At 46.8% G+C, this 26,246-nt stretch overlaps 1 protein-coding gene across 2 annotated transcripts in view; it reads right to left on the bottom strand.

Moving 5' to 3' along the window:
* The window catches only part of ABR (ABR activator of RhoGEF and GTPase), a 183,658-nt gene extending 157,974 nt beyond the window's left edge, over positions 1-25,684 (bottom strand). The window contains exon 1 of one of the 2 annotated variants that reach the window (XR_007131702.1): positions 24,526-25,684. Coding sequence is in view for 1 of the 2 variants with exons in the window: in XM_047757212.1 (XP_047613168.1) it covers positions 24,526-25,567 (1,042 nt within the window). In the remaining variant the exon portion in view is untranslated. The remainder of the gene's footprint in view (positions 1-24,525) is intronic. The other variant, XM_047757212.1, reaches the window with a different exon arrangement.
* Between the last annotated feature and the right edge of the window lie 562 nt (positions 25,685-26,246).

Here is a 26,246-nt window from a genome sequence, read left to right as displayed (position 1 = left end):
TCACTCAGTTGGTTAAGGGTCTGATGTTGCTGTGAGCTGTGGTACAGGTCAGCAGCTGCAGCTTCAATTTGACTCCCAGCCTGGGAACTTCTGTATGCTGCAGGTGTGGCCCTAAAAAGCAATAAATAAATAAATAAATAAATAAATAAGCAATTGCACTTCCTGCTTTAAAAATAAATAAATAAATAAATAATAAAAAGTGGTGGGGAAGACATGACAAGAACTGCCACGTTTTACTCCATGTTTTATTCCAAAGACTAAAGTACAGTTTGCACATTTTATATTGAAAAAGCATTTATGCCTAATGCAGGAACTAATTCATGGCATATACCCATGTTAATTTTTACATTTTTGAGATTACTTTTTAATTTATTTTTCCTTTTTTTGTCTGCATTTGCGGCATACAGAAGTTCCCAGGCCAGGGATTGAACCCACACCACAGGAGAGACCTGAGCCTCTGCAGTGACAGCACCAGATCCTCAGCCTGCTGAGCCACAAGGGAGCTCCCTCAGATGTTAATTTTTAAAACTGAGATCTTAGTTCTAACCTCATTTTCCTTTGGGGCTTCTGGGTCAAAGTAGAAGACTGAGTGCATGCAGTTTTTTGGTTTGTCTTATACCATTTTGATAAATTTGTCATATGCCTCTCTTAACCCCATAATTCATCACATCAAGGAAGAAAAAAGCATATGATCATTTTAACATATTTGAGAAAAGCATTTGTTAAAAGTTAACACCTGTTTCTGCTTTAAAAGAACAGAAAAAAACCTCCTGGAAACTAACATAATAAAAGATACTGTGGTATTCCAGTCGTGGCTCAGCGGAAACGAATCTGACTAGTATCTGTGAGGATGTGGGTTCGATTCCTGGCCTCCCTCAGTGGCTTAAGGATCCAGCATTGCTGTGGCTGTGGTGTAGGCCACCAACTGCGGCTTTGATTTGATCCCTAGGCTGGGAATCTCCATATGCAGCGGTGCAACCCTAAAAAAAAGAACAAAAAAAAAAAAAGAAAAGAAAATATACCGTACCTTATTAGTAATCAGGGTCATATGCACACTGAGATGCCATTTTTTGTCCATTAGATTGGTATAAATGAAATATAATAACAGGAGTTCCCATAATGGCTCGGTGGAAACAAATCTGACTAGCATCCATGAGGACGCAGATTCAATCCCTGGCCTTGCTCAGTGGGTTCAGGATCCAGCATTGCTGTGAGCTGTGGTGTAGGTCACAGAAACGGATCAGATCTGGTGTTGCTGTGGCTGTGGTGTAGGCCAGCAGCTACAGCTCCAATTCCACCCCTAGCCTGGGAACCTCCATATGCCATGGGTATGGCCCTAAAAAAAAAAAAAAAAGAAAAGAAAAGAAATATAATAACAAATGTTAGCAAGGGACTAAACTGGTTCACTCAAAAAGTATGGCAAGAGTATAAACTAGAACATTTTTGGAGAACAACTTGACAGTATTTATTATTATTATTATTATTATTATTATTTTTCTCTTTAGGGCTGTACCCGAGGCATATGGAGGGTCCCAGGCTAGGGGTCTGACTGGAGCTGCAGCTGCCAGCCTACGCCACAGCCACAGCAACACAGGATCCAAGGTGCATCTGCAACCTACACCACAGCTCATGGCAAAGCCAGATCCTTAACCCACTGAGCAAGGCCAGGGATAGAACCCGCATCCTCATGGATACCAGTCGAATTGGTTTCCACTGAGGGACAACAAGAACTCCCTTATTGATATTTTAAATGCGCATAATTTTTAGCTTTACAATTCCATGTCTAGATATTCTCTAAACAGTCTCGCCTGTGCACACATGGACTGTGTACTATGTGTGGTTTTTCACTGTGGTGGGTTTGGAACAGCAGAAATTGGGATACCCTGCCAAGGATTTGATTTGTCCCTGTTGTCATTCCTCTCTAGGAAGAGAAATGCTGGGAAAAGGTCCTCTTGGAATCACATACCTTTTAACCTTATAATTACTTGGGCAGCCTCTCTTAGAAGATCAACCACTTTGGAGCCACTGACGTCAGAGATGGCCTCCCTGCTAGCCTAGGAAAGAGGTGTAAGAGGCCCCACTGTGTCCTGATTGTTTGAAAAGAGAGGCAGCCTGGCCCCCTAGATGGGTCCCCAGGGATGGAAAGGAAAGAGCAGTGGAGGCTAGAACATGTCCTGCCGGGCCTTTCCTGGGGAGACTGACACATGGGAACAGCTCTAACTTTGACCTGAAGCACGTGGGTGTCAGGCGCAGGGGCCCCCAGGCAAGCTCAGCAATGCGGAAGGGGCAGTCTCCACTCTCCAAGAACCGCAGCAGCCTGTGCTGGGTGGGTCTCCATCAGTGCAGTCCCTCAGCACTTTTGTGTGCCTGCAGCAGCTGCTGGCCTGTGAAGTGGCAGGTCCTAACTGTTAAAGAGACTCGGGTCCTCCACCAACTTAGCTGCAGTGGCACCAACCCCTGCTCCCTTCTTTGACTCTGTAAGGGAGGGCTTCGAGGAGCTGCTGGACTTCTGCTGGTGGGCACGTGGGCAATGGGGCTAAAGGAATAGGACAAGTGTCAAAGGATGTGCCTTCACGACTGTGGAGCAGGTCTGGTCAACCAGCAAAGATCTGGTTGGTATTTGAACAGCAGTGGCTGCCAACAGCTTATGAAGACAGACCTACCTTGGGTCTGATGAGCTTGTTGACAATGGTGAGCCCTTAGCATGGGTTTCTATTGCCTACACATCTATGTGGTGACAACGCTCACCAGCCTGGTCCCACAGTGAGACTGGAAGCTCTTGAAGCAGAGGTCTGAACGCCTTTCCCTGGCTCACTGCTTGGCACAATTCAGGTGTCAATAAAGGTTGCTTTAATGTTGCTCGAATCCCTTTCTCCTAGATTGGAGTTTAAGGCAGCCCAGAATTGATCTCTCCGGGCCATAAAGTCAGACTTACAATGCTTTACTCTCAGGAACCTGCTTTGAAGTGAGCGATGTTTTGTTATCCAAATCCTTTTCTTTTAACCTTCTAAGACTTGGTGATTTACCCCATAAATATCAAGAATTCCAGTAAAGATATTTTGTTGACCTTTTTTATCGATGGGGTTGGAGGTTTTAAGTATTTCATACTCTCTGCAGTGACTTTTCAAAAATATTAGAAAAAGTTCCATTTATAAGTCCATCAGGTTTGCCTGACTTTACAAACTCAGCAAATTTATAAATCGCAGCAAAAGTCATCTTACACCACATTGATCTCTGCTCCCAAGGAAAACGTACAACATGTATTTCATGTCACATTTAAATCAGTGAAAGCTGATCTCTTTAAGAGAGGCAGAAAGTCATCGAATTCCGAGAGGCAGATGCTTAGCCTGCCAGTTATGGGACTTGTCGCTTGCCACCTGGCTGGAAAGCTGTGACCCCACCCCAGTGCCCTCCTTTCCCAGAGCTCAGCAGGGAGAATGTGGGTGAGCCTTCGCACCTGGAACATGACACCTTCAAACACCGTGATCACTATCTAGGGGCAGCAAAAGGGTCACCTACATGATTCAAATCTCGGTTGGCCAGGTGTTTTGAAATAGCAGATCTCAATGGATTTCTCTGTACCACCGTCCAGGTGTCACTCAGCTTTCTGCTACTGTGTTTGCTCTCAGGCCAAAGGCCACCTTGGACTGTTTCCTCCCTCTGACTGTTTGCTGACTCCTAACAAGAATGGATTATTTTATCAACTGTCTGGCAACTCCTTATCTACTCACACACAAAGGGCTTTTCCCTGCACATTTTGCTTAGAAGTATTTAAATTCTTAAGTAAATTAGAGGGTTTTTTTTTTTTCCTTTTTGGTTTCCTTTTTAATGTCAACCTTTGAGCTATATGGACAGAAAGGGCCTCACCAGACAGGAACCAGCAATGCCACTTCTGGGTATACACACAAAAGAATGGAAAGCAGGGTCTCGAAAAGATACTGTACACCGATTTCATGGCAGCATTATTCACAATAGCTAAAACAGGGAAGCAACCCTAATGTCCATTGACAGATGAATAGATAAGCAAAATGTGGTATATACATACAATGGAATTTTTTTTTTTTTTCCATGTAGACGTTCCCAGGCCAGGGATCGAACCTGAGTCACAGTAGCCATCCAAGCCACAGCAGTGATAATGCTGGATCCTTAACCACTGAGCCACCAGAGAACTCCCATACAACGGGATGTTATTCGGCCTTAAAGAGGACGAAATTCTGACATGTGCTATAGATTCCAGGTTTTGCCCAGACCTACGAGGATTCCCCTTCAGTGATGTCTGGCATCAGGACCTGTCTTTTCACAGTGTTCCTAAAGAGAATTCTGACTTGCAGTCAGATCTTTATCTAGATTACTCCAGAACTAGAGGAACAATAGTTTTGTAATTTCCTCCATTATTCTTTCAGGTTAATCAGCAAACATGCGTTAAGCAGGCAGGACACATAAGGTACTATGGCAGATGCTGGGAAAACAAAAGGTGAATAATATGAGTTATCACTTAATGGGTGCTCACCAGGTGTCAGGCAGTGTGCTGCATGCTTACCTCATTTAATCCTCACAACATTTCAGGAGGTTGATGCTATTAACACATCCATTTCACAGATGAGAAAACTGAGGCACAGGGAGGTGAAATTACTTTTTCCCAACTAGTAAATCGGACTCCAGAGGGTGCACTGTTTACCACCCTAAGCCAGTCCCTGCCTTCAGTAAGCCTTGAGGTATCACTGAAGTGACCATAACATGAGGCAGAGCGAAACAGTGTTAAATTGAGACCCAAAGACAAGTCCTGGGGGAGGAGCCATATCTGAGATGTGGTTTGCACTCCAGAGATTTTTCACCCTTTCGCCAAACAGCAAATGGACTGTGAAACTCCCCAGCAAATTCTGGAATGGAGTCACAGAGAACCAGCAAGAATCAACACATCTGACCATGAGACAGATCCACAGAGTTTTTTCCTAACCCAGACCTTTCTTCAAGACAGGGCACCAAACAAGCTGCAGCCCAGGGACTAAGGGAGAAAGCCCAGCTATTTCCACTTTTCAGTTTCTAAAAACCTCTTGATTTTGTAATGTGCTTGGGATGGGAGTCAGGCCAGGCTGGGAAGTGGTCAATGCTGAAATTGCAGGTTCTGGATTTTTCTTCCTCATGGAGTCTGCAATAATTGATTCATCCAAAGACTGTTACTCAGAGGACAGAGAGGGCTGTTGGTCAACTGGGGACCCAAATAGCAAACCGAGGGGTATCTAAGAGCAGGAAGATGACCCGGTTTTAGGTGACTAAGGAGATATTATTTAGTCCGAATTAAGGCTTCAGAGATTAAAAGTCATTCCTAACTCAGAAGTTCTTCTATCCTGGCTTCTCAGAGATTGTGTGTGAACAGCAGCAGATACACCGTCTTAACCTCACAGTGACCTCATGTCTTCAAAGATGACAGACCCTGTGGTTCCAAAGACGCATATGGGTTTAAAAAAAGGCAATGTAAGACTCTTTCTATTTTGAGTAGATGTGAAATGCATTATGGGGCCTCTTTTCCTTTTTTTTTTTTGTCTTAATCCTAAAGATTAGCTATTAGAGAATTCCTCAAACCTAAAAATTAATTTTTTTGTCTTTCTTTCTTTTTTTTTTTTTTTAGGGCTGCACTTGCAGCATATGGAGGTTCCCAGGCTAGAGGTCCAATCAGAGCTGTAGCCACCAGCCTACGTCAGAGCCACAGCAACACGGGATCCGAGCCGTGTCTGCAACCTACACCACAGCTCACGGCAACACTGGATCCTTAACCCACTGAGCGAGGCCAGGGATTGGGATCGAAGCTGCAACCTCATGGTTCCTAGTCGGGTTTGTTAACCACTGCGCCACAAAGGGAACTCCGAGAGTCGACACTCATTAATGAGTTAAGAGGAACACTAGGAAAGAAATACGTTTTTATCTTCCATGGAAAACTCTTTAACACAGGGATTATCATCTCAAATGCCTGAAACAGCAGGCAGGTATGTAGTATAATGCTAGTACACATTAACACCTAAGCAGTACTTATGTGATAGGTACACTGTTTTTAAGCACTTATTCTAACTCATTTGGTTCTCAAGATTTGTGAGGCAAACCATTATAACCCCCATTTTGCAGGCAAGGAAACTGGGGCCCAAAGGGGCTAAGTAATTTGCCTAAAGTCACACACAACTAGTAAGTGGCAGGGTCAGGATGCAAGGCCAGGCAGCTCTGTTCACACTAAACACACACCTCTCACAATGTGAATGGGTAAAGGTCCCGATGCCGCTGAAGCAATCAGTGAAATCATGGTCCATCTGAAGGGGTCACTTACTCAGCACTGTCATGATTTCCACATGTATCGAAGACCTTCCCATCTTTTAAGCAAACACAGAAATCCAGATTCTATGTAAAACTCTCCCAATTAAAAAAAAATTTTTTTTAACTCCCTGCAGCCCAAACAAAGTGCATCAACAGACTGCATGTAGCCTGGAGCCAGCCACTTGCCCTCTCTGTTTTCAGAGCAGCTGTCTCCAAGGACCACCCTGTCTTCTACTTGCCCAAACACGCTGGGGAATTCTGGGTCTGGTAGCCAGAAGAGGAGTCAACTCTGCAAACAACAGCTCCTTCAGGCCCGCTGATATGAATAATTAATTTCTTTTTTTCACTGCCAGCCCGCAAAGGTTACCAACAAGCCCAGCATTCAGGAAGAACACCATGCCCTTCTGAGACAATGAGGACAGGCGTGGGGGATCCTGGGGGTGCACAGGGAGCCCCTTAATGAAGTCTGGCATGGTCGCCTGTGCTCAAAGGGAGCTCGTGGATGCAGGCACAGGCTTGTGTGTGAACTCCCTGCCTGGCCGTCTTGGTGGGGCCATCAGAGCATCCGTAAGGCTCATTAGAGACGTGACACTCTGGCTTTCTCTGCTGACTGTCAGCGGGAAAGAGCTCTGAATTCCTCAAGATGCTTTTAAATGAGACAAAAAGGCGCAATTATGTAGCCAAACCCAAGGCAAGGCAGCTGCATACAAAGCAGGGCTTCTCTGTAATAAGACCAGAACCTCAGCTAGACAGTGCTGAGGCCTCACCTTCCTCCCCGGATGCAGCTGTGAGGCATCCGTAATTGGATGCTCCTCTGCTCCAGCTCTTGGATTATTCAAACTGCAGGACTTCCAGAAGGCTCAGGTTTCAATTAAGGATATGACAGGCAACAAGATGAGCAAGGCACCATTCTTCACCCTTATCCTCTCTCTCAGCAGTGCACATGGCCAAACGAATCGTGTTTGTGATAATGATAATAATAATAAAATTAGCCAACACACACTGTTTACTATGTGCCAGGTGCTACATGCTTTACATATTGAGTTATTTATCTTCACACCGACTTAATTAGGTATTGATAATCATATTATTATCACTCTCAGACTACAGATAAGGAAAGGGAGGCATAAAAAATTTTAGGTTAGGAGTTCCCGTCGTGGCGCAGCGGTTAACGAATCCGACTAGGAACCATGAGGTTGCGGGTTCGGTCCCTGCCCTTGCTCAGTGGGTTAACGATCCGGCGTTGCCGTGAGCTGTGGTGTAGGTCGCAGACGCGGCTCGGATCCCGCGTTGCTGTGGCTCTGGAGTAGGCAGGAGACTACAGCTCCGATTTGACCCCTAGCCTGGGAACCTCCATATGCCGCAGGAGCGGCCCAAGAAATAGCAAAAAGACAAAAAAATAAAAATAAAAAAATAAAAAAATTTTAAGTTAGCTCAGGGTCACACAGAAGTTAAGCAGCAGAGCTGGGATTCAAACACAAGCAATGTGGTCCTAGACCGCAGGCGCTTGACCATGATACCAGTGGCTGTGTGCATTTATACTGCACTTACTGTATGCCAGGCCCTGTGCTATGTATTTTTTGTACCTTATTTCATTTAATCTTTACCACATCAGGTGAAACATAATCATCTTCTCTGTACCGAAAATAGGTTTATAGAAAGGCGAAGTAATTTGGTTAAGAGCACAAAATAGCAAGCCACCTACAGCCTGGATCCAAACACAGGTTCCTCAGATTCAAAGTCAAGCTCTTAACCATTACTTGGTGCAGAGTCCCAGCTGATCTAACTTACTGGTATTCATAACATTAGGCCTGGACAATCATCAGGTCCAAGTGCTTTAGAGAGAAGCCATAGCCTGGAGAGGTTAAGAGTTAGTGGTGAGATGGAGTAGAGTAACTTTGGCCCCAGAAAAAGCTGAGCTCCAATCCTAGCCCTGTTCTTAATTAGCTGAGTGCCTTGGGCAAGTGACTCAAGGTTTCTAGACTTATTACTACTATAGAATATGAATAATAATACTGGGAGTTCCCTTCATGGTTCAGTGGTTAACAAACCCGACTAAGAATCATGAGGATGTGGGTTCGATCCCTGGCCTTGCTCAGTGGGTTAAGGATCCAGTGTTGCCATGAGCTGTGGTGTAGGTTGCAGACACGGCTCGGATCCCATGTTGCTGTGGCTGTGGCGTAGGCCAGCAGCTGCAGCTCTGACTGGACCTCTAGCCTGGGAACCTCCATATGCTGCAAGTGCGGCCCTTAAAAAAAAAAAAAAAAAAAGAATAATAGTACTTAGTTTTATGGGCCTGTACTGATTAAAGTATGTGTGTAATATATACTTTTACTAAATACTCGGCATGGCAAAACCATATCATTAGAGTCAGGTATCCACAAATTACAGACTGATAGTTTCAAACTTTGTTTACAAGTCTGTACTTTATGATTTGAAATCATGGTGTAAGTGGCACATAGCTTGTGAGGAAGGCCCCCTGAAATCTAATCAACAAAGACCTTGGAAAATGGTACTGCACTTCCAGAACTTTTCTGAGTGTCACGCTCATTCCAAATGTGCAAAATCCCCAAGGAAATCATACTTCTCAGAGATGTGGACAATTAGATATTTAGGCATTCTATCATCAAAAATAAAGTTAATATACGACTTGATCAATGACATCATGGGAAAAAATAGGTTTCTGTCGTTTTAAAATTCTGGTATCTTTTTCATTATGTGAATAATTTCATTTCTTTTGTACCTGGAGAAATGGACCATGCTATAATGAACGGCCAGTTGGCAATGTACAAACATCAAGATTGGTAAAGTACAGCTGGTTTCGTTTGAGGGGTTCCTATATTTTCCTTGATGAGTCTGGCTGGTTGTTCAGCAGAATATGCCTACGTGTCCAGCCCCCCCCCAACAAAAATCTCAAAACTTTTATTCTGATGGTTTTTTGGTGGCATCTTTAGTATTTTCTGCATACAGTATCATGTCATCCATAAACAGTAACAGTTTTACTTCTTCCTTTCCAATTTGGATTCCTTTTCATTATTTTTCTTATCTGATTGCTCTGGTGAGGACTTTTAATATTACATTGCATTTAAGTGGTGAGAATAGGCATCCTTGTCTTGTTCCTAATCCATGAATGTTTCCAGCTTTTCCCCATTGAGTATGATGCTGGCTGCAGGTTTGTCATATACGGCTTTTACCACGTTGAGATGTGTTCTCTCTATACCAACTATGTTGAGAGCTTTTATCACAAATGGATGTTGAATTCTGTCAAAAGCTTTCTCTGCATCTATTGAGATGATCATACAGTTTTTATTTTTTTAATTTGTTAATGTAGTTTTTCATACTGACTGATTCGCAGATATTAAAACCCCCTCTGGACCACTAGGATAACTCCCACTTGATCATGGTGTATGATCCTTCCGATGTACTGCTGAATTTGGTTTTTGCTAATATTTTGTTGAGGATTTTTGCATCTATGTTCATTAGTGATACTGCTTTGTATTTTTTTGTGGTGGTGGTGGTGTCTTTGGTTTTATTATTTAGCCATTTCAAACATTGTTTTCATATTTTTGAGACCCACACTCTTATATACACATACAAACAGCTACAGTCACCACGTGGCCTTGGTGAGAAGGGAACTTAGAGGCTTTCCTTCCTCTTTAATTTTTTTGAATAGTTTGAGAAGGGTGGGTGTCAATTCTTTAAATGCTTGGTAGAATTCACCTGTGAAGCCTTCTGGTTTTGGATTTATTTTTGTTGGGAGTTTTTTTTATTATTATTACTGATTCAATTTCATTACTGATAATGGTCTGTTCATATTTTGTACTTCCTCCTGATTCAATCTTGGGAGATTGGACATTTCATTTTTTTTTTTGTCTTTTTGCTATTTCTTGGGCCGCTCTCGCGGCATATGGAGGTTCCCAGGCTAGGGGTCGAATTGGAGTTGTAGCCACCGGCCTACACCAGAGCCACAGCAACGCGGGATCCGAGCCACGTCTGCAACCTATACCACAGCTCAGGGCAACACCGGATCGTTAACCCACTGAGCAAGGGCAGGGATCGAACCCGCAACCTCATGGTTCCTAGTCGGATTCGTTTACCACTGCGCCACGACGGGAACTCCTGGACATTTCTAGGAATTTATCCATTTCTTCTAGGTCTTCGCAGTATCATTCACAGTAATCGCTTATGATCCTTTGTATTTCTGTTCATTGTAACTTCTTTTTCTTTCCTGATTTTGTTTGGATCTTCTTGCTTTTTTTCCTTGATGAGTCTGGCTAAAGGTTTATCAATTTTGTTTATCCCTTCAATTTTTAGTTTCATTGATATTTTCTATTTTTTTAATTCTCTATTTCATTTATTTCTGTACTGGTCTTTATTATTTCCTTCCTTCCACTAAACTTTGAGTTTTGTTTGTTCTTTTTTAAAATTTATTATTATTATTATTTTTTTTTTTTTTTTTGCTTTTTAGGGCCACCCCCGAGGCATATGGAGGTTCCCAGGCTAGGGGTCGAATCAGAGCTGTAGCCACTGGCCTATGCCAGAGCCACAGCAATGCCAGATCCGAGCCACATCTGCGATCTACACCACAGCTCATGGCAACACCAGATCCTTAACCCACTGAGCAAGGCCAGGGATCGAACCTGTGTCCTCATGATGCTAGTCAGACGCGTTTCCTCTGAGCCACGACGGGAACTCCAGTTCTTTTTTTTTTTTAAATGGCTGTTCCTATGGCATATGGAAGTTCCCAGGTCAGGAGTCAAATCAGAGTTGCAGCTGCAGCCTACACCACGGTCACAGCAACACAGGATCCAAGCCACCTGTAGCCTACACCACAGTTTGTGGCAACACTGGATCCTTAACCCACTGAGAAAGGCCAGGGATCAAACCTCCATCCTCGCACAGACAACCTACGGTCATTAACCCACTGGGCCACAACAGGAACTCTGGGTTTGGTTTGTTCTTTTTCTAGTTTCTTTAGGGGTAAGGTTAGGTTGCTTATTTGAGTAAACATTAGGATAAAACATTACCCTAAAGTATGTTTTATTTTGCCAATCTAATAAGCTAATTTGCATAGATATTATCTACTCTTTATGGTTTTAAAAAAATGTCTAAAACCTTGAGACTCAAACAGACTTCCTTGGAGGAAGATATTTCACGTGTGTCTTTGCCGTTGGCTGTTGGAGGGAGCGTGTTCCAACACAGCCGCAGACAAGGAAGGACATCAAAAGTCTGTGCCGGTCTCTGGAGTCTGTTGACACACATATGTTTCTTGCTGCTTTTGCTCTGTATCCTCTGTAACAAAAACCTCAGCTGTGAGTATAATTTGCTCTTGAGTCTTATAAATCCTTCTAGCAAATCACTGAATGAAACAATGGTAAAACAGTGTAGCCATTTCTAACATTGTTTTTCACATTTTTGAGTTGGGCCCTCTCATCTACACATGCAAACAGCTGTGGTTACCACTTAGCCTTAGTAAGAAGGGAACTTAGAGATCTTGGGGGAAATACTTTGGTTTCTAAGGCTCAGAGAGGCATTCTTCCATAGGAATATAAGTCAGGTATTTGTATCAGTCAAGATAAATGAGGTAGGGGAGTTCCCATTGTGGCTCAGCGGAAAGGAATCTGACTAGCATCCATGAGGACACAGGTTCAATCCCTGGCCTCACTCAGTGGGTTAAGGAACTGGCGTTGCTGTGGCTGTGGCATCTGCCGGTGGCTACAGCTCCGATCCAACCCCTAGCCTGGGAATCTCCATATGCTTTGGGTGAGACTTTAAAAAAGCAAAAAAAAAAAAAAGATAAATGAGGTAATGCTGCAGTAACAAATAGCACCAAATATTTCAGTGACATAAAATAACAATGGTTTATTTCCTCCTCTAGGACATGTCCATTGAGGGTTGGATAGGAGCTCTGCTCTATATTGCCTTCCCTCTAGGATCCGAGCCATTTGGAACATTGCACACGGAAGCAGCAAAGAAGAAAGAGTGTTCTGAAGGGTTTCATACCAGCATTAAATGCCCTAGTCTGGAAGGTATGCAGATCACCTCCATTCAAATCCACTGGTTAGAACTAGGCAAATAGTCCTACTCAATCTCAAGGGAACCAGGAATACACTCCTACCTACCATGTTTCTGGAGAGCAAAGGGGAACTGAAATATTTAGTTTATGGGCCTACTGACTAGCACAGTTCATCATTAGTTGGGGAGGGGCTAACTGGGCATGTTTGAAGTATCAGCCTTTTTGTGCATTGACCACCTTCAGGAAACGACACACTCCCATCAGAAAGAGGGGTGCAAAGTGGCAAATTTGCAACAGATGGCCACACATCAAAATCTCCTTGGGGCATGTGATGTCTGAAAATGGCTTCAGAAAGAAAAACCCACCACGGCCCTTGAGAATCACAGTTCCAGCATATGTCTTACCTTATTAAAAAAAAAAAAAAAAAAAAGAGTTCCCGTCGTGGCTCAGCGGTTCAGTGGTTAACGGATCTGACTAGGAACCATGAGGTTGCAGGTTTGATCCCTGGCCTTGTTCAGTGGGTTAAGGATCCAGTGTTGCCATGAGCTGTGGTGTATATCTCAGACTCAGCTCAGATCCTGCATTACTGTGGCTCTGGCGTAGGCCGGCGGCTACAGCTCCAATTGGACACGTAGCTTGGGAACCTCCATATGCCTCAGGTGCAGCCCTAGAAAAGACAAAAAGATAAAAAATAAAATAAAATAAAATAAAATAAAATAAAATAAAATAAAGGAAGAAGAGATAAAGAAAAGGAAATGAAAAAAGGTTTTAAATGCTTAAAGACCCTAATTGTCCGGCCAAGAATTCCAAATCCCACAAAGTTCTTACTTGAAAATGTACCATCTTTCTTTTGTTATTCAATAAATACAATATGCTGGCATTGTATTAGGGATAGGGATGCTAAAATTAAAAGAAATCGTCCCCTTCTAACATACACAATTTAAGGGCTTGGAATCCAATAGGGGAAACAGAGATCAAACCATTTTGTAATCACTGACACGAACGTGCAGGTTCAGGGAAGGACTGCGGAGCGAGCAAGCGCTGTGGTTTTCCCCAAGCTATTCAGAGTCCCCTTCTCCCTTAACACGCTTTACTATAGAGGTGGAAGAGTGACAATTCCTGATTCCCCAGCCCTCCTTGCCACTCACAGGCCTGCACCCAGTGTCGGCCAATAGCGGGAAAGCAGCAGTTGCTAGGTAGGGCTTGGGGGAAAGCCTTTTAAAGGGACGGACAGCCAGTAGGATCACTTCAGTCTAAACTCTGTAGATTTAGGCCAGAGCAACCACTTTGTCTTTCACGTGGGAGAGACCTGGGGCTGGAGGAGAAAGGCTAAAGGCAGAAGAGTCAGTTATGGCAGTGATTTAGATTAGAGCTAATGGAATGACCCTCTGGATATTCATGAACATTTATTAAGCACTTCCTATATGCCAGGCACCATGACATTCGGGGGCTACAGGGACAAGTAAGACATGGGTCAGAATAAGGGTGCCTCTCACCATGTCAATTACAACCCCAGGGGTGTTTCTGGAACCTCAAGCTTGGAATATTCTGTCCCCTGTCCTAAGTCCAGGAAACACTAACAAGGTAGGATGGAGGGCCCAGAGGAATTTCAGCGAATTCTGCAGCAATTCAAAGCGTGCCAGGACTGCTGCAGTAACAGGAAGAAAACGGCTTACGAGGTCATGGTCCTTTTATGCACATATTTCACACACACAAGCCCTGATGTTCCCCTAAATCGGGTCTAGTTATTTTAAATCACTATGTGGCAAATTAGAAAAAGAAATGGAATCATAGGAGAAGCCTAGACTCAAAACAGTCCCACCTGACCTGATGAAAATGGTCTGGAATTAGAGCGACAATGGTTACACAACTTTACGAATATACTAAAAACCATGCATGCTCACTTTAAGCAGGTAAATTGTATAGTATGTGAATTATCTCTCCACATAATTAATTAGTATCTTAGAGAAAAAAATAATTCCACCGCTTCGCTCTAAGTGCACTTGGGCTTGTTAGTTCACAGGTCAGAGCCTCGGCTTCGTCATCTGCAAAACGAGCAGAGTATTACTTTCTTCACAGTGACAACGGAGGAGCAGACGGTTCTGCATATGAAATGTGATTACGCAGGTGAAGCACGTAACAGTGCCTTACAGGGAGTAGAGGAGAAATATTTTCTAGTTCCTTTCCTTCAAGTGCCAACAACAATGTTAAAACAATCATTTTCTCAGCAGCTGCAAGATGTGACATAAGCTCGAGGCAACCTCCCTTCAGACAGTCAAACAGGAGCAGGGATCAGATGGGAAGGCGGGAACGTGAACCGCGGCTGACGCTCGCTGCGCAAAGACTGCAGATCCACCCGGCAGCTCCGCAGTGCAGAAATCACAAGGGAGATTCGAGCCGAGTAAAAACAGCTACACGGGCAGAGCGGTGGTGAAGACAGTCAGGTGGGCACAGACAGGTCTGCTTATAATTCTAGTTGAGTATCCCAACAGAATCCAGTTTACAAAACAGACAGATCCACCCCAATACCGGAACAGGTCTGTGTGGCAGCAACACAGCACTGATGCAGCGAGAGAACCTAGGCTCCTTATGATGGTACCTTCAAACCAGAATGAACCCCAAACAAACCTTATGCAACCAGCAACGGCTGGGCACAGTCCCATGTCAAGGAATTGAAGTTTTCACTGAGCGTCTCATCTGTGACTATTAGAAGATCAATGAGGTACTTATCCAGCACTTGCCACGTGCCCAGCTTTGTGAAAGGTGTTATTGTGAGGGAGAAAAAGCAGCATAAGCCATGATCCCTTCTCTCAAAGAGCCAGCTAACCTCTTAGTTTGAGAGTAACACTTGACAGCGAACATATAAAAGGCATCGTGCCTTGCACAGAGCAGTGGCTCACTTGTTATTTGTTCATTGGGTCAATGAATTAATAGATGGCACAATAATACGACAATTGTGAGTGTAGGGCTCATGCGAAGAACCGAAAGATGGGTTTGAGTAGTTGGAAAAGGCTTGTGCCAGAGGCTGCTAGTTGCCTACTCAATATCAATTCTTCCATTTTTCTTTGTAACAGAGCCCCTGTTTTACTTGAGGTGGCCATATGCCCAGATAAAACACTACATTCCCCAGCCTCCCCTGTAGCCAGAAATGGCTAACGAGATCTGAATAGAAATTGTCAAGAGAGGCTTCTAGGAAAGTGCCTTAAAAGGCAGACCAACAGCTGCTACTCACTCTTAAGTCCTTTCTCCCTTTCTTCTAATTCTTGTCTGAAACATGCATGTGATGGCTGGAGTTCCAGCAGCTATTTTGGACCACGAGGCAACCTTGAGACAGAAAAGCAAACAGAAGCCTAAATTCCTGAGGATCACTGAGTCACCATACTCTCCCTGAACTGCTTATCTCTAGAATTCTTTTATATGAGAAATAAATAAACCTCACTCTTGCTTAAGCCACTTTTTTGGGTTTTGCTGAATGCAGCAAAAGCGTATCTTAACCAAGGCAAGGTTCCACAGAAAAGCCAGGCCTTAAAGGAAGGGTTGGCTTTGTGACTGGGGAAATGAAGGAGGAAGGGCATCTCAAATGCCAGAAAGAGCACAAGAAAAGATGCTGGCAGAAATGAGAGAGTAGGAGATAAGGAGGAGCCAGATGATTTTTTTTTTTTTTGTCTTTTTGCTATTTCTTTGGGCCACTCCCGTGGCATATGGAGGTTCCCAGGCTAGGGGTCCAATCGGAGCTGTAGCCACCGGCCTACGCCAGAGCCACAGCAACTCGGGATCCGAGCCGCGTCTGCAACCTACACCACAGCTCACGGCAACGCCGGATCGTTAACCCACTGAGCCAGGGCAGGGACCGAACCCGCAACCTCATGGTTCCTAGTTGGATTCGTTAACCACTGCGCCACGACGGGAACTCCCAGATGATGGTTTTGCAGGGGAGACAGGACTTGACTGGGGAAGGACCAGGACAACAAAGGACTAAGAAAGTTTGTTTCCCTCTGAAGGGGCACAACACCTTTGGACCTGGACAGGGAATAAGAAAGGACAGAAAGAGGCAGACGAAGAGGTTTGGGGAGCTTCATTCCATGAAGAGATGTGAGTGTGGGCCGTGCCTGGTTTAGCCAACTGAAAAGTCCTGGACAGTAATGATAACACCGTCTAAGATTTATGGAGCACTTGTATGCCCTGCACTCTACATGCATTATCCCACTGAAGCCTCACAACAAGTCTATGACATAGTCCTACCATTATTACCCCTATTTGGTAGACAAGGAACTGGGGCTTAGAGAGAGTCAGTAACTTGTCCAAGGTAAGCCTCACAACCCTGCAAACTGGGTAACATCCAGACCATTTTTCCAATGTATAAAGGGTTTGTACCATTCTTTTGTCTTTTTTTATGGCCATATCTGTGGCATATGGAAGTTCCCCGACCGGGGATTGAAATCAAGCCACAGCTGTGGCACTGCTGGATCCTTTAACCTACTGGGCTGGGCTGAGGATGGAACCCGCACCTCTGCAGCAACCCAAGCCACTTGCAGTCGGATTCTTAACCCACAACACCATGATGGGAACTCCAAGGTATGAAGATCCTGACTTTAGAACAAAAAAATCCAGAGTCAAATACAGGGTCAATTGCTTTGTAAATAGTCTCTTCATCAGAAGAAATCAGACAAGAGGAACAGAAAAATTTCAGGCTTGGTTGCATTTACTACAAGGAGGAAGACACTGTTAAACAAGCCCTCACACACCCCCTCCTCACCACCCCCTGCCAGCTGGTAACATGTTCATGAAGCTGAGACGGTGCTAAGACGGCGGGGGTAGGGGGGGCAGGTAGCATGCATTAAAGAACCAAGCAAACAGTGATGCCGTGGCAGCTCTGGTTACAAAGGAATCGCAGCCAACCACCAGCTCATGTGTCTCCAATAGTTTTTTAATATCTCTCCACAACAGGGAATGGAAAAAAATTACACAATCACAGCTAAGGCTGAAAATTCAGTACTTTGAGTTAAGATAGTCAGACATATCCACTGAACACAAGGAATCCTTCCTGGAGCAAAAATCTCACTAGACACTAACAGGAAAGGGTTAAAAAAAAAAAAACCCATCAGGTTACAAATGAACTTAGGTAACATGAGTACCTAGTAGGAAATGCATTTCCCATGAGGATTAAAAATAAAAAGTCTCCATCAGTAAGTCTAGAGGAATCTGATGCAAAGGGCCTCCTGAGTAGAGAAATCTGGAATTCTATAGCTGGCCTAGGACATACCGGAAGTTAGTATCAGCTTTGTGAGACTGACCCAAGTTACAATGCTGATTCCACCACGGCTGTTTGTTTTTTTGCTTTTTGTCTTTTTAGGGCCACACCCAAGGCACATGGAGCTTCCCAGGCTAGGGGTCAAATGAGAGCCATAGCCATTGGCCTACACCACAGCTCACGGCAATGTCAGATCCTTAACCCACTGAGTGAGGCCAGGGATCGAACCTGTGTCCTCATGGATACTAGTCAGATTCATTTCTGTGAGCCACAACAGGAACTCCCACCCCCGGCTCTCTGAATGCTGGGTAAACATCATCACTTCTCCTAGCCTCAGCATATTCATCTACAAGGTAGGACAAACAACTTCCACCCAGTCAATGAGGCTAAATGAGATGGTCTGCTGCTCCTGTTCCCATGATTTCGAAAGGACTCACATCGTAAGTGTTCCCTACTTAAAATTACAAGAAAGATACAGAAAAGAAAATCATGGACTTGGAGAAGAGGCTTGTGGTTTGCCAAGGGGGAGGGGAAGGGAGAGGGGTGGTTGGGAAGCTTGGGGTTAACAGATGCAAACTTTGCCTTTGGAATGGATCAGCAATGAGATCCTACTGTGTAGCCCTGGGAATTATGTCTAGTCACTTATGACAGAGCATGATAATGTGTGAAAACACAATGTGTACATTTATGTGTAACTGGGTCACCATGCTGTACAGTAGAAAAAAAAATTGTATTGGGGAAATAACTATTAAAAAAAAAATTACAGGAAAGAAAAGGCCAAAGGATATGATGGAAAGAGCCTAGCTCTGGCTTCTAGACCCTGCCTCAAGGGTCATATGTGTGTGACCCTGAGGTTACTTTTAGGGTTTCAGGCTCTCATCTGTCTGGAGAAGAGCAGGAAGACCCTTAGACCAACTCTAAGATCTCTTCCTGTTCTAGGCTCTTGAATGTCACTCTTTCTTTTTTTTTTTGGGGGGGGGGTCTTTTTCTAGGTTCCCAGGCTAGGGGTCTAATCGGAGCTGTAGCCGCCGGCCTACACCAGAGCCACAGCAACGCAGGATCCGAGCTGCATCTGCAACCTACACCACAGCTCACGGCAACCCCAGATCCCCAACCCACCGAGCGAGGCCAGGGATCGAACCCACAACCTCATGGTTCCTAGTCGGATTCATTAACCACTGAGCCACGATGGGAACTCCTTGAATGTCACTCTTGAATGTTCTAAAGGACAGTCCCTACAGTCACTCATTTTAGGATTTAATAAGTTACCTTCTGGAAAGTTGTTTATCTAAAAACCTTTGGTTTCTACCCCAGAAGCAAAAAAGCCTTGAGGGCAGGTCACTGACTTTTGCAGTCTTGGCCCTTAACACAGACCTGGCACAAAGCAAAACCTGGATAAATCCCCGTCGAGTGGAATGGATCAGCGAGTGAATGAAGGATTTCCAAGGAACAGCAAAAACAGACTGTTTGTCCTCCACTAAGCAAAGGTTAATGCAAGGAGAAAATGACACCAATATAAAATATAATGATAATTTACTTTTGTCATTGGAACTAAAATCACAATAGCCGATGAATAGTTGTTGCCAGTCAAAAGGATATCTGATTTGGACTTTTGCTGGATGAGTGCACTCTGGCCCACGAGTGCCCAGGGGATGCCACTGGTTACAGAAGGGACACAGGGATACATGAGCTCTGAGAAGGACATGTCACCCCACTTCTAAGGCAGGGGTGGCACAGAAGCTTGTCAACGTGAAGGGAAGAGGACCAGGGCCTCCACACGTGGGCATGCAATTGTGTGCTCCCAAGGGCTCCCAGCTGAGGAGGGGACATCTAAAATCCAACAGGCGGTCTGCTCACCTGGGAGGCCAAGTCCACACGTGGAGCCCCATGGGCAGGTGGCAGCCCTCATGGGTGACCTCTGCAGCAGGTGGACTGGGGTCTGCTGGGGACTTTAGTGATAAAGAAAATAACAACAATAATGATGCATACACACAGACACACATACACACGCGGGCACTTAATGGTCAGTGTGTGAATAAACTAAACTCTTTAAATATCTTATTTATTTTTTAAGTTTTTTTCCTGAAGTATAGTTGACTTATAATGTTGTATGCATTTCCGTGTACAGCAAAGTGATTCAGTTATACACACACACACATTTCATATCCTTTTCCATTATGGTTTATTATAGGGTATTGATTATAGTTCCTTGGGCTACACAGTAGGACCTCACTGTTTATCTTATATATAGTAGATTATATCTGCTAATCCCAAATTTCTAATTTATTCTCCCCTCATTCCCTTAAATATTTTATTGTATTTAATTTTCATAACTACCCTGAGAAGTAGATGCTATTGTTTGAAGCAGTATAGCTTGGTGTTTGAAAGCACAGACTCAAAGAGTCAGATTGCCTGGGATTCATGTCCTAAGTGCCACTTCTAAGCCGGTTGACCTTGAGAAGAGTTAGATGAGCTCTCTGGGCCTCATGATTCTCATATGTAAAATGAAAATGACAATAGTGCCTGTCTTATGAAGCTGGGGTGTGGTATAACTAAGTTAATATGTGTAAAATGCTTAGAACAGGAGCAGACACAAAATAAGCCCTCAGGAAGTTTTATTCTTTTTTTTTTTTTTTTTTTTGCTTTTTAGGGCCACACCTGTGGCATATGGAGGTTCCCAGGCTAGGAGTCCAATCAGAACTGTAGCTGTCTACACCACAGCCACAGCAAAGCAGGATCCGAGCTGCATCTGCAACCTACACCACAGCTTACGGCAACACCAGATCCTTAACCCACTGAGCAAGGCCAGGGATCGAACCCACAACCTCATGGTTCCTAGTCGGATTCATTTCTGCTGCACCACGACAGGAACTCTTATCCTTGCTATTTCTGTCCAACAGTGACTGAGGTGTAGAAAGGCCAGTGGCTTTGCCCATGGCCTCACATCTGGCGAGGGGCAGAGCCTGGGCACTTACACGCACAGGTCTGTTTTTACAGCACCCATGACCCAACAGAGCTGACTCCAGTTCTGTGCCTCCCACCCATTCACACCACTATCCTTAGCCATGCCAACATGGCCTAGCCTTTTCTTGGTACCACTCAAGGCTACAGGGTGCTTAAAAGAACTGGCACTCAGGAGTTCCCGTCGTGGCACAGTGGTTAATGAATCCGACTAGGAACCATGAGGTTGCGGGTTCGGTCCCTGCCCTTGCTCAGCGGGTTAACGATCTGGCGTTGCCGTGAGCTGTGGTGTAGGTTGCAGATGCGGCTCGGATCCCGCATTGCTGCGCCTCTGGTGTAGGCCAGTGGCTACAGCTCCGATTCGACCCCTAGCCTGGGAACCTCCATATGCCGCAGGAGCGGCCCAAAGAAATAGCAAAAAAAAAGACAAAAAAAAGAAAAGAACTGGCACTCTAACTTAAACTCTGATTTGGCTACTATGTGTTAAAACAAACTCAAATGTGTCTTGGTATGAGGATCTGCCCCTCAGCTAAGAGAAAACAGCCCTTTTCCAAGGAGGGAGGGGGCACCCTGGCCTTTAGGCTTTTTATGTAAGGCCTCACGGGTTCTCTCTCCTTGAAACCCTGAGAGGAAGGCAAAGCCTGAATTGTGCAATAAAACCCAATCAGGTTCTCTGAGCAGAGGTGATAAGCATGACTGCTGGTGAAGAGGAGTAAACAATACAAGGGTCCCTCCAGCAAGAGCCTCATAAGCCAATATTACCACTCAGCCCTGGTCCTGCCCTGCTCCTGGAAGGATCTAGAAAGAGTCAGAGCCTTGCTAGAAAAAAACAAAACAAAACAAAACACATGCAGCATAGAAAACCAAACCATCTGTGATCCAGAATGATCTGAGAGTGGGAAGCTTTGAAGCATCAATTCAAAGAAAATGACCCATTGTTGTATTTAGTTAATACTGTGGGTGCTTTCCAAGTGCCAGGGCCTGTTCAACGCCCTGAAGTTATTAGAAATGGTATTCCATTTATTCCTCATATCAACAGTATGATGCAAGCAGTGCTTATTAGTCCCATTTTACAGATTAGAACACTAAGGCAGAAAATTTAATTAACTTCTCCCAGGAGAGCGCCAGTCGTGGCGCAGTGGTTAACAAATCCAACTAGGAACCATGAGGTTGCTGGTTCGATCCCTGGCCTTGTTCAGTGGGTTAAGGATCTGGTGTTGCCGTGAGCTGTGGTGTAGGTCGCAGATGCAGCTCAGATCCTGCGTTGCTGTGGCTCTGGCGTAGGCCGGCGGCTGCAGCTCTGATTAGACCCCTAGCCTGGGAACCTCCATATGCCTAGGGAAGCAGCCCTAGAAAAGGCAAAAAGACACACACACAAATTAACTTCTCCCAGTCACACAAGCAGTCTAATTTCAGAGCCCATGGTCTGTTTTAACAGCATTTTCAAAGCTTTTGGCCCAACTCACAGCAAGAAATACAATCCACAGCAAGAAATACAATCCACATCAGGATCCCTATATGCTCAAGTCATTCTACAGAATTGAAACAATGTTTTAAAGCAGAATAGTACTCGCTGTTACCAATGCACTCTGATGTTTTCTATTCTACTCTATTCCATTAAAAAAAATCACTCAACAAATATTTATGGAACATGTTATATGTGTTAGACACTGTTCTAGGCTTTGAGGCTACATCAGGGGATGAAAGAGAAAAATTCTTGCCCTCTTGGGAGCTTGCATTTTAGGGAGAGTGACTAAGATCCATATGCAAAATCGTAGCAAAAACTAAGTTAGGGGAGGCCATGGGTGGCCAGAGAAGGCCTCATGATGCTCTCACTCCCCACTACGCTGATTTCAGTGGGCTGTCACCTACAGAGGGAAAACCTCTGCCCTTAATCTCTCCACTCCAGTGCTTCCTGTGTGTTGAAAGCTCTTCCTCCTAGATTATGTGCACGTGCACTTATATGTGTGAATACATGCATGTGTGAATACATGAATAGGCCGTGCATGGACGTGTTGCATGCATCAATGCATGTGCGCGTCCACCCCCGTTCACCTCCTCACTGGGGAGGTTTTGGAGGCAGGAGGCAGGTTCCCCACATGCAGCTGTCCAGAGGTTTCCTACACAAGCCTGCCCTGCAGAGGGGTCCTGGAATGGGGCCTGAAAAAGAGCCTGGGCACTGCTGGCCAATGGCATGAGTGCCCTGGCTGGAGTCCAACTGGGAGGACCAAAAAAAATCTTTTTTTTTTTTCCCTCCCATGGTTCCACCCAGAAGAAGCACCTTTTGTAAATGGTTAGGCCAGAGGAAATGCTAGACCCTAATCTGAATCAAAGCACTCCTATATGCCAGAGTGCCCTTAAGGAGAGAGGAGCACAGAATAGAAATAAAAATCACTCCCTGGGGAAAATCCAGTGCATCGGGCACCCCTGGCAGTGTGATTGATGCGGGTCTGAGGGGAAATGGGATTGGAGCCAGCTCTAAAGCAGCTCTGTACCACTTGGGTAGCCTCCACTGGGGACATTTGGAACTTGGCGCTAGAGTGAAATCTTCAGACTCTAAGTTAAAGGGGCATATAAAAATGTTACTAGCATGGGCAGCAAAAGCACTACCTATGGGAAAAGCAGCCAATCTCTGGTAATGAATAAGTGTAATTGATCACAAAAGATGACTTGATGGCCCTTCCAAACGTGCTTTTAGCAAAGTGGACAGTTTTTCATTCAAATGCAAGCTCACCCAGATAAAAATCTAATAATGGAGACTTTGGAACAATCCCAGCGTCAGTGATTCCTTTTTTTCCCCCACTCTCCTTCTCTGAACAGGAAGGCATCTTAAGTTCCTGGTCACAGCTTGACCTAATCAGATGACAATTTATGCTTTCCCTAAGGCTGAGGAGACCCTGACAGTCCCTGGGGCAGCAAAAGGTGAGTTGCAGGACCGTCCACCTCCCTGTCTGTAGCCCCTTTCCCACTCCCTGACCTGAGCTGGGTGGCTGGTAGGCTAGGGGTCGAGCCGGAGCTACAGCTACGGGTCTACACCACAGCCATAGCAATGCCAGATCCGAGCGGCGTCTGCAACTTACACCACAGCTCATGGCAACACCGGATCCTTAACCCACTGAGTGAGGCCAGGGATCAAACCTGAAACCTCATGGTTCCGAGTCGGATTCATTTCCTCTGCGCCACAAGGCGAACTCCAAGCACTTAATCTTTCTGAGCTTCAGTTTCCACCTTCATCAAATGAAAACACCGCACTAGACAAGATCTCTGAGCACAAGGGCAGCTTGAAAACTGTGATTCTAAACGCTCCCCTTCCCACTCAGGCTCCTAGGCTCCTAGGAAGTGACAGATCAGGTGCCACCTTCTTTCCTCGGAAGAGAACACTCAGCAAAGGAAGAGGGTGGTGAGGATTATGGACCTTTTCCTCAGTGAGAGGGTCTTTCATGTTGGCCAGAGCGCAAGCTACAGGCTGGAGAAGATGAGAGATAAGTTCAGAAAATTCAGCGGAAGATTTAGACTTCCACATCAAGCAATCTGGGGGAGATGGGTGCCACTGGAGTTTGTTCAGAGAAGGCTACAAGTAGTGCCAGCGCAAGGAAGCCTGACCCACCTGCAGAAGACAGAGGATGGGTTGGGGCGCGGTGGGGAGTGGGGGATGGAGGAGGGAGGCGGTGATACTGCAACAGAGCAGAAAGGCTGAGGCCTGAAGTGAAAGATTTTTCCCGTGGTCTGGTCCAGAGCATCACTCCATCGCCCCGCCCATCTCTATAACGCTTATTTTCTTAAACTCGCCCAGGCTGAAACCACTTGGCACAATCATTTTTTTTTTTTAAGTGCCACAAGTGCCTTCAAGTAAACAAGTAAATCTTATCTCCTTTCTACCCAGGCGCCTGAGGTTAAACAGGACCAACCAAGTGTCTCAGGGAGGAGCGGGGAAGTGAGCAGCAGGCGAGGCCTAGGACAGGAGAGGCGGGGATCTAGAGAGGGGTGCGCCTACCTGCCAAGGAGCCGTCCTCGTGGTCGGAGCTGTTGTAGCTGCAGTCACTGCCCCTCTCCGGCGAGCTGTGGCCCGGCGAGTCCCGCTCCGGCAACCCCAGGTACCTCTTGCGCCGCCACGGGGGGAGGTGCTCGCGAGCCCTCCGCCGTGGCGGCTCCTCTGCCACCGGGGGCGAGCCCCGCCCGTCCTTGGCCTCTGCCTCCAGTTGCTCCAGGTCGCGGCTCCCGCGCAGCTGCCGCCGGCCGCCGAGGATCAGGTGCTTCAAACGATGGGTGTTGCACGCCCGCGCCGGCTTTTCAGCCTCATAGCAGGTCCCGGGCCGGCAGGGGGCCACGAGCAGCTGACCAAGGACGAATTTCTCATTCAAATCCACCATCTCGAAGTCATGGTCACTGCTGTCGCCCCCATCGTCCGCGCCCAAGGCGTCCGGCTCGCCCTCCTCCGAGCCCCGCCCCGCGCGGTTCCCGGCGGACCGCTCCTCTCCTGCGGCGCCGGGAACTGTGCCATCGTGCCCGGGGGGCGCGCAGTCCTCCCGGGGCCTGAAGAGGAGGCGAGGCTGCAGGAGCTGCTGGTGGATGGCTGCAGTCAAGCTGCGCACCGCGCCCCCTGCCCCCGCCGCCCCGCGCCAGCGGGGGAGGTCCAGGCTCACGAATGGGGGACTCTCGGCCTTCGCGGCCACCTCCGGGTCGGGGATGGAGGGGCCCCGGGGGTCTCCGCCGCCGCCCGCTGCGCCCTCCTCCTCGCTTGGCTGTGGCTCTCGCTCTGGCCCGGCGGGCGCCGGCTCCTCGGCCGAGGTTCCCCCGCTGTCGCCGTCTCCGCCCTCCAGGCGCCCGCTGCCGAGGTCCCGCTTCTCCAGGGCCGCCTGCAGGTAGACGACTTTGAACTTCTCCTCAGCCAGCACCTGTTGCAGCCACTTCAGGTTGAGTCTGCTGCGCTCCAGTTCGCGCTCCATGTCTAGCACCGACTCCAACCGCATGACAGGCACGTCCTCCCCGGGGAACTCGGCCTGCCAGTGGCGCTCAAAGTCCTGGGGGTCCCACATGCCGGGCGCCCCTCCAGGCCGCCGCGGCCCAGCTCCTCGGCGCTCAGCGGGCCGGGGGCGGGCCCGGCTCTCTCGGTGCTGGCGCAGTCGCCTGCCCTTCACTTCAGCCCCAGACGAGAATAAAGGAAAAATAAAGTTTTTCCCCTTCCGCCCTCGTGCCCTTTTTTTTTTTTTTTTTCCCTCTTCTTCTTCTTCTGGGTTTCGCCCCCTTGACGTCAGCGGCCACCGGCGACGGAGGCGGACGCCTGGGGGCCCTGGGCCCGCCCCGGGCAGCAGGCGCCCAGCCAGCGGTCTGCAGCCCCCGCGCGAGGCCGGGCGCCGGGCGGGCTCTGGCGTCGGGAGAACCGCGGCGGGGGCGGAGCTTCGCGGGCGCCTCGGGGCTGCTCCCGCGGCAGGGTGGCTGCTGGAGGGCCCGGGGGGTGGGGCGGGGCCGGGTCTGCGGTGCTGCCCACCCCCGAGGCGCTGGCGACCCTGCGGCGCTGGCCGCCGCAGGCCCAGCTCGAACGTTCCAGGCCAGGCGGGCTGCGCGCGCGGGCTCCCTACACCGAGCGCGGGGGCGCCCTGGGCCGCAGCCAACCTCCCGCCAGCCGGCCCTCGGCAGTCTTGCCCGTCCCGGGGTCAGGGCGGCGCCTGGGACCGAGAAGGAAAAGGTGGGGGAAAGGCGATGTGACGCGGTAAC

Source organism: Phacochoerus africanus, chromosome 14 (genome assembly GCF_016906955.1).
Source record: "Phacochoerus africanus isolate WHEZ1 chromosome 14, ROS_Pafr_v1, whole genome shotgun sequence".
Taxonomy (NCBI): domain Eukaryota; kingdom Metazoa; phylum Chordata; class Mammalia; order Artiodactyla; family Suidae; genus Phacochoerus; species Phacochoerus africanus.
Note: the sequence above shows the minus strand (reverse complement) of the source record. Positions and strands in the feature narration are given on the sequence as shown.